Source organism: Aegilops tauschii, chromosome 5, assembly GCF_002575655.3.
Source record: "Aegilops tauschii subsp. strangulata cultivar AL8/78 chromosome 5, Aet v6.0, whole genome shotgun sequence".
Classification (NCBI taxonomy): domain Eukaryota; kingdom Viridiplantae; phylum Streptophyta; class Magnoliopsida; order Poales; family Poaceae; genus Aegilops; species Aegilops tauschii.
The window spans coordinates 398,723,821-398,734,814 of record NC_053039.3 but is presented as its reverse complement, the minus strand read 5'-3'; the positions used below and the strand labels follow the sequence as shown (position 1 = coordinate 398,734,814).

General features: G+C 42.2%; 1 protein-coding gene across 2 annotated transcripts; it reads right to left on the bottom strand.

The window, feature by feature from the left end:
- Positions 1–1,599: 1,599 nt before the first annotated feature.
- LOC109764835 (DNA topoisomerase 3-beta) lies at positions 1,600–10,089 on the bottom strand. Of its 2 annotated transcripts, none has more exons than XM_020323617.3 (15): positions 9,969–10,089; positions 9,788–9,844; positions 9,149–9,252; positions 8,723–8,816; positions 8,153–8,252; positions 7,461–7,704; positions 6,850–7,012; positions 6,655–6,774; positions 6,170–6,249; positions 4,890–5,168; positions 4,509–4,677; positions 4,287–4,415; positions 3,950–4,162; positions 2,746–2,925; positions 1,600–2,407 (listed from the first exon to the last, which is right to left on the bottom strand). In XM_020323617.3, the coding sequence occupies exons 1-15, from the start codon at positions 9,987–9,989 to the stop codon at positions 1,757–1,759; spliced, it is 2,604 nt and encodes an 867-aa protein (XP_020179206.1). In that variant the 5' UTR covers positions 9,990–10,089; the 3' UTR covers positions 1,600–1,756. The 2 variants fall into 2 exon arrangements, with proteins under 2 accessions (XP_020179206.1, XP_040246509.1); XM_040390575.3 differs by having other exon boundaries at positions 8,380–8,816; positions 9,969–10,068.
- Positions 10,090–10,994: the final 905 nt, after the last annotated feature.

The following is a 10,994-nucleotide window of genomic DNA, read 5'->3' as shown; positions in this document are numbered from 1 at the left end:
AATGACTTCCTGCCGGGGAACGCGGGGGGGGGGGGGGGGGGGGGGGGGTGTTGCGACGGCGACCGGCGGCGACGGGGACGAAGAGCGCATCCAGCAGCATGGGACTGCGAGGGGGGAAGAGGTCCAGGTGAGGGGGAGAGGGGTGGCCGGCGGCAGGGGCGGACGGGGGGAGGGGGGGGGGGGCGCGCGCGGAAGAAGAAGAAGAAGAAGAAGAAGAGAGAAGTCAACACGGAGGGGAGGAGGCAGATCTGACGGCTCTGGTTGGTTGCATCGGGCGGCTGCGGCGCGACCGGCCGAAACTGTTCGGCCGGCACGCCGGCACCTAGCATCGCTGATTAATTAGTGATTCTGTGGTGTTTTGGTCTGCCGGCCTAAAAAAATGGACCGAAGGGATACTCAGCGGAAGCGATCTCGCTTGGGCTTGGCGAGATGTGAAGATGCAGCCCACTTATGTGTATCGATTTTTTTTAGCAAACTAGTAGCTACCTCTGGGACATGTTTGGTAGCTACATCCCCTCCGCCATGCTCCGGGGATGCAGTTTTAGCCCGATTGGTTTCCTGCGTTTTCTATTGGGCCGACACAGAACTTAAAGCAACGTGGAAGCAAAACCGTGACTCTTGTGGAAGGGAAAAAAACAGAAAACGCGTTTTTTCCGTTTCCGAGAGGCACGGCCATGACTCTCGTGAAAGCAATACCGTGACTCTCGCGAAAGAAAAAAAAAACAGAAAATGCGTATTTTTTTCCCTTTCCGAGAGGCACGGCCGTGACTCTCGCGAAAGCACAACCGTGCCTCTTGCGCAAGCAAAACCGTGACTCTTGCGAAAGAAAAAAAAAACAGAAAACGCGTTTTGTTTTTCCCTTTCCGAGAGCACAACCGTGCCTCTCACGGAAGCAAAACCGTGACTCTCGCGAAAAAAAAACAGAAAACATGTTTTTTTTTCGTTTTCGAAAGGCACTGCTGTGATTCTCGCTAAAGCACAACCGTGCCTCTCGCGGAAGAAAAACCGTGACTTTCACGAAAGAAAGAAAAAAAAACACGTTTTTTCGCGAAAAAATATTTTTTTCAAAAAGCTAAGGAAGACCGGGGGAAAACCATTACATCAAAAAAAACCGAAAAAAACCATTTAAAAGGCCAAAAACGCGTGCGGAAAAATAAAAAAATAAAACAAAATCCGGAGGAAGCTCCAGAGCGCGACACGTGAATGGCTGAGAGCGCGCCAAGTGACGCTGATCGTTGCGAGGCTCCCGAAGGAGCGCTTGTTACCAGGCCACTTATGTAAGGATACCAACCAAATTGAGTGCATAACATGGCCCAGAACTTATGTTTTTTTTACTTTCTTTTTGCGAATAGCCCGGAACTTCTATTTACTCAGTCAGTCAGGCAGGCTTTACCAGGCCACATATGTAAGGCGACCAAAATGAATGCAGACAACCAAACAAACCCTTGGTAAATCAATGGAGCCGCCAGTTCAGCATATATTTGAACAAACGACTACTTCAGCATATATTTTGCAGTCGATATGCCCGATGTACAGTATAAGCAAAAAGAAAGTAACAGGCAACTACGGAATGACCAAAGGAAGCCAAAGCTGCTGAGGTTAAGACCAAACCTGCGTAAGCATTTGTAGATATCAACAGGCTATCAAAAAAAACAGGCTACAATGTCAGAGCATTCCTGCATCTCTTCACAAACTGGACAATACATCCCTGCATGTCTTGCAGAGTAGGATTACAGGTCAAAACCAAAAAGGCTAATTAGAAATCTCTGAAGCTCATCTTAGGATCGTCGTGCCTTGAGTTCCCCCGCCTTCCTCTACCCCGGCCGCCTCTCCCTCGTCCCCTGCCCCTACCTCTCCCCCTGCCTCTCCGCATAAAGAATGACTTCCCATGCTTCATCTCAACGAGGGAATGTAACAGCTCATCACACAAGATACAACCCCCATGCAAAGTGGCTCCATCTTCAAGAGGGGTGGCTTTCTTGTTGAAGTCGACTTCAATGATAGTTGACTCGCACGTTGGGCACTTCTTATCTGTAGTGGTGATTCTGTGAGCGGCATGTGGGAGTAGCACGACGCAGTTACACGTGTTGCAGAGAAGCCGCCATTTTGGTGCGCTAACTGGATCGAGAATCAGGGTACCGCTACACTCTGGACAGGCGCAAACTCCCTGGGTGATCATTGATTGCTTGCAAGTCGGGTGCGGGCAAAGGAAGCACGGCATGCCGGCCCCTTTCCCAACCTTGCCGGTGTCATCAAGCTTGAGTGCACCGAAAAGTTTGTCGATGCCTTCGAATGGAGGACTATTGTAGCAACAGGGGCATAGTGGAAAAGATTTTGCATCGGGGCCCACCATTGAGAACAGAAGCAACTCAAAACCATCAAGGGGGCAAATAATTTCCTTGTAAAGCTGGAAAGGATAATATCATTAATCAACCAAGTATACGTGAACTGACGCTTGGCAGAACAAAGCATAAAAGATCATGCGCTTTTCATAATTATTACGTACTCACAAAGGTCAATGCAGTAGCTATGTTCAACATGAAACGTGGTAAAAAAAATGTTCAGCGTGACATACCAAAGTGATGAACATAAAATAAAGCAAAACAAATAGTAATAGAACGAATATATATGGCAATGAATAAGAAAAAACTGAAAGCTGCAAAAACAGGACATCATGCTTAAAACTAAAATAACAACCACATAATTACTCAGAAAAAGGGGAATAGAATTTAGTAAAGTAACCACCTTAATAGAACCATTCTGGGGAAGATAATAAACCTCCTCACAAGTTACACAATACATCCTCATTGGCTGAGTGGAAATATATTTCATATACCGACCACATTTACCACACTTGCTCAATAGACGCCCAGAGTCTGCCAGAGGTGAAAACTGTGCTTCGAACAAAGTATCCATGTTTTCAATCTGCAAGCAACACAGTTCATTATAAGAAACTAGGAGTAGAAAAAAAGCATCCATGTCAATCATTGTCATCATGTGCAAAGGAATAGTTCAATAGTCAATTGTAAAGATGGATGTTATTAAAAGCATTTACTAAGAATCTAAAATTTTATAACTCAAACATGTAATACCAACTTGTGCTTTAACTAAAATTTGCCAACATTTTCTAGGTATGGCTTTAATGAGTTGTTCACTTAATGATTTGGAAATGCAAATGTAAATAGTAAAATAAGCAAAATTAACACGGTGGAGTCGGTCTTTGCCACTCTAATGGTACTTCTCAATGAGTTGATATTTTCACTGTAACAGAAGTTTAGGGACTCCGTAGACCAAAATTACACTGGGAATGTTGACAGATTGTCGAGTGCCAACCTTTAAGGTGGCAAATGACCAGCTGTCCCTTAAAAACAATACACCACATATAAAACCATAATTACAAATTGAAGTCTGAAACATTTGTTCTAACTTAACAATCTTATAATATTTATGAACAAACGGGCGCGAGCTCTGCCTAATTTCTTTATTTATAGAAGGGGAAAATAGAGTATGTACAGAGTGTCGCCGGCAAGTAAAGGCCCTGCTGAAGGCCGACCAAGCAACTGGAGAGGGAAAGCTAACTCACATGTACAAACGCTGAAACAGCCAAATCTAGCTAATAGGGACAACTAAGCACTTTGGCCTGCCCTGTCACACTATATCAATAAATATTGGCTGTTAAAAATAAGTTGGGACACTGAAGATTGAACGGTACTTAGCAACACAATGATAAGTAAATCTGTGGATCGTATGTTCCTCTGTTTAACTACATCAGCCAAATACAAGAAAGCATGGGTTTATGCTTGATGCGGCTTTGGAAAAAAGCTTAAGAACCCAATCAGGTCACTGGACATATATTTTTTGGAAAATTATGCAAGTATGCTCAGGTGAAATATACAAGAATGCAATTCACAAGACATCAAAATCTCAGACTATTAACATAATAAACTACCTTCTTCACAAAATAAGAGTACTTTCTCATAAACTGTTGAAGAGAATGTTGAATGACTTGAAGATGATCAGCTTTGCCTTTTGCAATTAGAGTAATCTGTTGCTCAATAAAGCTTCGGATATCTGGCAGGCAGAGATCAGCATCAATACACTGATACCCTCTTATCAGGGTAGTTCCCAGGGCTGTTGGTACTAATCTTCTTCCAGAATTTACCTTCAATAAAGATGAGGAGCTGCATTTACTCATGTGTATATTTTCATATTTAAGCAGCATGCGGTGTTGAAGTTCACTACCATAAGATGTCAAAACTGTCGGGAGAGAAAAGCCCTCAACTAACCTGGACATAATTACGCTCCGAAATGTTGTTTATATGGACAGGAATTGATGCGTCTGTGCCTATGCCATTCTTCTCCATGAGAGAGATCAATTCACTCTCACTAAGGTAATCAGGAGCCGTGGTGCTTCCCTTAGTAAAGAATAAATATCCGTCAGTAATCTCACATCCAAATAAAAAGCAAGCTCAGGTATTGTGAGGCTGTGAAAAACTCATAAGCCTTACCTCGTATATGTCAACCTTATGAATATTAATTGTGTCCCCTTTTTTAAATGTTGGAAGATTGTTCTCACCCACAGCCAACCATGGCATAATAGATGTAAATCCTTTGGAAGTGACTCGGTGGCCAACACAACGGAAAATCTCTCCACCTGAAGCGAACTCAACTGCAGTCCTGCAAACCATTTTTCCCAGAAAGGAAGATGTTAATCACTAATAGTTTCATCAATAATCAATAAAGCAAGAGCTGGACTGATATGTTTACATTACAAAAGAACAAGACATAAATTTAGGTATCGGGATCAGGAATAATGCATCTGATGACCGATGGGACAACAATACATATAATTTAGCAATCAAATGCAAATACGAATGCTCGTCCACTACCTTGTATATATACAATCATGACTGACAGTGCCAATAAAATGCTGGCATATGTACTGGTACAGCCTCCATGCATCAGTTTCCAAAGCTTCTTCTGGTGCTAGTCGCATTGGAGTAATTGGGGGATGGTCCCCAACATCATGACCTTGACGAGGCTTAACAAAACCAGCATCCATCAACGTCCGGACGTTATTGGACCACAAAGGATTATGTGCTAATGTAGAAAGTACACTTCTAAAATCAAATGACGCGGGATAGGCAGTGCTCTCTGTACGCGGATAACTGTACAAAGATAATTATTAGAGCTTTAGCAGGAAATTGGAAAAACAAACATAATCATCAACAGTATATCAGCACCTATTTATGCAATTTTCAGATGTAGTAAAAAGATGGTTGTAGTAAGTCAGATGACGATCTACACTCATAAGTCATAACTACAACAAGTTGACTACAGTAGGGGCCTCCCTTACAGTTTTGCTGTCAAAAACAAAAAAACAAGTTGACGACAGATTTACAAATTTTCCAGATGAAATTTAAAACATTATCCTGTGTACTACATATGACATCGCAGAGAGTAGTGCAAGGCTGACCCTTAAATGACGCCTAAAATAAAATAAGATCATGTCAGCATATAAACTCGACATAAAAGGAGTTCATGCAGGAACAGTGGGTAAACAGGCGTTACTAATATGAGTAAATTTAACAACGTATTCCTCAAATAATTGTATGTCTGCTAGAAGTTTAGAACACAATTTACAAAACCAACACTTCAATTCTTGACCAGTGACTGAGCATGGGGTCCATGTCTACATCAGTTCAAAGAAAACCCTCTAGGTTGGAGGTAAATTTCTAAGGAGCACATAGAGTCACTAAACTCTATTTGTACAAGAAGGACAAGTCAGACCACCAGTGAAATATTTTGACAGTTAATCATACTACTTATGTGATAATGCTAGCAGATAGAATGTATATGGTAAGTTGGTAAAACTTTTGCTAATTCTCAGTTTCCTTTAATTGTTCAAAATCTCAGCCGCCCCATACTGCACAGTATTTAGCCCACAATTGCGCTCTTGGACGGTGTGCAACTTTAGTTAAATGTTAGTGCAATATTTTAGTTTTACATGGAGATGGAGATGGTTGGATGTTGATCCAAAAGCTTACAGAAGTTACTGAGAGTTAAGAAACTTCAGGCAAATTATGAATAGACCCATATGTTAAATAGCTCATGCCGACTTCAAATTAACCAACATTTTCCATAGAAAAGGGAGACTCATTTCTGAAACCTGATGTATCCTTGAATGTAAAGCCGCTCGGCCATATGCATGGCTGTCTGGGGTCCGATACCTAGCGCACTTGATGCAACCTGGGATAAGAGCAATATTCAGCACACTAAAACATGAAACTAATGTGATCATTGGAGAAACTCTATCTAAGCGTATCCTAGAACTAGAAGCCCATTTTATACTCAACCGGATGCTCTGGCGCACATTATGATTAATATAACTCAAGTCATATCCAACAGCATAATCTTGGCACTAGATTCCATTTAAAGGTCATCATAATGTAGAAAATAATGTAACCAACATTAATATGAAATTGCAATATCAATACTAAGGTCCAAACAGAAGTGAGCAATGCACCATTTACAGGTAAGCACAAATGAACTTTGTAGGCAACAAAGTGAAATGGCAATCCATACAAACATTGTTATCCAATGAAGTTGTAACTTAAACATGGAAAAATACTGCCAGCCTTAGAACTATCACACCTTAAGCAGATTCACCGTATTAAGACCAGGTGGGCGGGCTTTGCACTCTTCCTTCACTGATATATCTGTTATTTTTAGAGCTCCATCACTGGGTACCATCTTTTGGAACATTACAGTAACCTGTGAAATTGAATGATGAACATGCTGAGAATACTTAGAAGGATGAAGTCAAATCACTAAGGTAGGGGATCTTACATCGAAATCAAAAAGTTTCTTCCTGTCCCATTCTAGCTGTATTTCATCACCATCTTTGATAATGTAAGTTCTCAAAGACCAGAATTTCTCTGGTTTGAATGTGTTAATTTGCTGATAGCGTTGTACACAGAATCCAAGCGTAGGTGTCTGACAGGGACCGTACCTAATTTAGAAGAAGAAAAACAATCATAAGACCAAATTCCGCTGAAGATTCTTAAAGCAGGGATTAATCAAAGCTTTAAGCAACAGAAAAGTGAATGATAGTTGCAATTCAAATCTCTCCCTGTAAACCAGATGAATCATCCAAACATCAAAGGCATAAACATCCGCACTTTCCAACATGAAAACACCAGTCAGGGCATACTTACATTACTTGCACTATCAAATCTATAGAAACTGTCAAAAGCAGAATATTTGGAAAGGTTACAAAACTCAAGAGACTGAGCAAAAGGAACTTCCGGAAAAGGTGATAAGCACTGACAATACAGATAGTTAGATACAAAACCAGCAATGAGTATTTGAGGAATGTAGATGGTACTTTCTTGTCAGAAAATTAATTCAATATGCAATTGGTTAACAATTATATAGCTAAAGGGAGATAGAGAACTCACGAAATGACTCTTGAGTCGAGATTTCCATATTTTCCTTGGAAATATCGGGTCTGAAATCGAGTAAATGCTACTCCTACCTTCAAGTCTATTTCTTGCCGAGCATCCACCGCTAGTGCCTCGTCTTTGTTTGGCAACACAAGATTATCCATAGCATTTGATATGTCTTTCTCGGTAACAGATGAAAATCTAGCTCGAAATATTCTTCTGCCAACCTCATTCTCAGGAATCCCGGTGCAATTAATTACTGGAAAATGGATTAGCATTGTTATTACATTAATCGGGTTGTGAAAGAACCGAGCAAGCTGTGTAGGCAAAAGTAATGAATGAAAATCACTCATATCAATTACATTACTCAGGAAAAAGTAAAATCTCGCATACACCAAATAATTTAGTTATAGATATTCGCTGGGTAAAGGAAAATTATGTATAGCTTTGAGAAATTCAAAGCAATCTAACTAATCCAGCAGTTAACTTAGTTCAGCAGAGTATTTTGCCATCTGACAGTCTCTCTATCTTGGTCAAGTTGTTTGAACTTTGGTTTCTATTTCTAGAGTCCAGATCGTTTCTATCTCTATAGAGTCCAGGTCATACAAAAATAAACTTCATGTAGAGCTCTTTGTACACCAACTAAATTTCTAATACAGAACTAGATAGGATATGATGCACATATATTGCAGAACTGGAAATTATACCTTCAAAGCATATGTTTTCCCCTTCTCGATCACAGTCAAGCCAAAGTACCAAATAGGTGCAGCCTCGAGCTTCCTGGGCTAGATGCCTGTGGATATGAGCCTTCAAGAGACACATACATCAGTTTGTATTTAAATATGGAAACGGGACTCTAACGATGGTGGTATTTGTGTATGTATTGTCAATTTGTCATAAAACTTAAGAAGAGGCATTTCAGTATTTCACCCACCATTTCCTTTACAATTTATCCAAGTAATGCAGCCGGGAGTTCTTTTGCGATAGGACAGTAAATTTGTCAGTTTAGATTCTAGAAAGTAGAAACTACATCAAAAAGGCAAGTAAACACTTGTAGAGAAAAAGATGAAATAGGATGTCTGAGGGTCGGCTAAACTGTGTAGTAGATCCACCATAGTACCACCATCTACAGGTAGAGTAGAACTCGTGTATGAATGTACAATATATATGTAGAGAACTAACTGAAGTTGTTCTTACTATTTGAGATTGTTTGATCACTCCTGTGTCCTGCTGTTAACTGAGTTGTATTCGCTAATTAGAGTTATAGAGTGCATTACCTTTGGGTTGCTCTCGGATCTCAGAACTGGAGCATTAAAAAGGTCCATCGGATCAGTCCCTTCCCAGTTCTGATATGCAGGTGGGAAATCAACACTGCAAAAGACAAGACATTGAGTAAAAAAATGGACACAAAAGAACTTATGGTCCAAGCTCCAAGGTTAGAATTATAGTGAGCAACTGCAATATTCATTCAGCTAAAGTGGAATAATTACTTATATATTTTGTTTAAGGTATCTATTTTGCAGATATGCAGTGGTCCATCATGTGTTCGTGTCTGTAACTGTAACTATGAAGACTGACATTGAGAAAGTGTATGCACATAAATTCAAATGCATTATGCAGTTAATAACTGGAATGGACTAGAGCTAGTGCATCAAGTGATGCAACTGTAATATCTTGACAGAATTGAGGAAGAAATGCAGGACCTGAAGACATGTCCGATGACTGATGTCACTCTGAAGAATGCCTGAGAGCCCTGAAACATCCCATCAAACTCGTGGACATCGGTACTTCCCTTCCGCGTAGACATCTGCACAAATGTTGACTATCTTGAAATGTGCGGTGAGAGTGAAATGCTAGAACACGGAACGCCCATTTGCTTTCCAAGATATAGCCACATATGCAGTGCAGTAGCAGCTACCCAAAAGTGTATAGCCCTTCATCCCGAAAGTGGTGAGTTGATCATTACACAAAATTTTGCACTAAGTTTGATTTCGATTTGCAATGGGGAGCATTAAGCAGCATCAGAAAGAAATGTTCCATATCAGTTGTCAGGCATGCCCTGAATCTCACTGGAGCCAGTCTACAGCGACAACGACCGCCGCTACTTCCAACATCGAGCCATTACGAGGACAAGGCGTTTCCTAGAGGGAAACCTGGGCTGCGACCAGACAAGCTATCCACCCGGCTTCTCTGAACCAAAGACTTGCTGTTAGGGCTCGTTCCTAATACACTGTCGCCGAATTCGAGTTAAAACCACAGCCAAATTAGTCGCCGGGGAGAAAAACTATCACGGCTGTGGGAGGTTTGGGCGCGGGAGGGAGGGAGGGAGGAGGGAGACTTACGCGGCCGCCGGAGAGGGCGGAAGCGATGGAGAGCGCGATGCTGGGCTTCTCCGCAACCTGCAGCGACGGCGACCCGAGCGTGAGAAGGTCTAGAGAGTAGGGCTACCGCGGCAGCCATTAGCGACGGCGCGGAGGCTCGGCAAGCTGCGCGGCGGCGACGGCGGCGGCGGTGGGTGCTTACCATTAAAACCTTGGGCGCCATGGGGACGGAAGGAGGGAGAGAGGAAGAGGTTCGGCTCTGAGTGGGTCTAGCACACCCGAGCGGCCGAGCCCGTGTCCGTGTGGTTGCGTTCGTGGGTCGACCAATTTGCCTTCACAGTACCATTGGTACAGTAGCACTATTTTTTTCTGAATTCTGAGGGTAAAGTCTGTTTTAAACCTTGTGAAAATTTGAATTTGTAGAGATGGTCTAAATCAAACCCTAAACTTTATGAAATAAAATCAGCACCAACCGACAATTCATGGTCATTTACCTTTTGTCCATTTGCAAATGGGGATCATTGACGTGGCCACCGTCGTCACATCTCTCTCATCGGCATCCATGATCCACATGTTCTCTCACACCATATCCCACATCTCCCCTACTACCAACACACTTTCTTTAGCCACGCCGCCGCGTGCGCACATGAAGCTCAAGGAGGCCACCCCAACCAACACACCTTTTCAGTTTGGAGCTCATTCGTGTCGGTCCTTCTTGCTGATGTTCTTCCAAGCTGCCTAGAGATCCACATTTGAAGCCACCGTGGTCATATGTCGGCACGGCATGGCCCAAGCACAGCTTGACATAGGGCCAAGTCGGCCCTTTTAACACAGTTTGGGGTCGTTTTGACCCTTTTAGGGTTGTTTTGACCTTTGTGGGGGTTGTTTAGGGCTTTAGGGCTTTTTTGGCCTTTTTAACCTAAAAACAAAAAGCCCGGAAGACTGAAACAGCCCACAAGGTCGAAAATCGACACGGGCCATCCCTTTTAGCATGTGTGTCAGGTCAATCCATGAGGCGAAACCTTTGGACCAGCATGACATGACCCTTTTATAAAAGGGCCTGCATGGATTAGTCATGCGAGGCCTTTTTATGGCTGGGTTGTATCGTGCCGCCCATATGGTCATGTTTGGTTTAAACACTTTGTAATCCCCCCCTTTCACACCGCCTCTCTGCATATGTATATATACATTTATATATCCCTCTCGTACTTTGTACACATTGCAATGA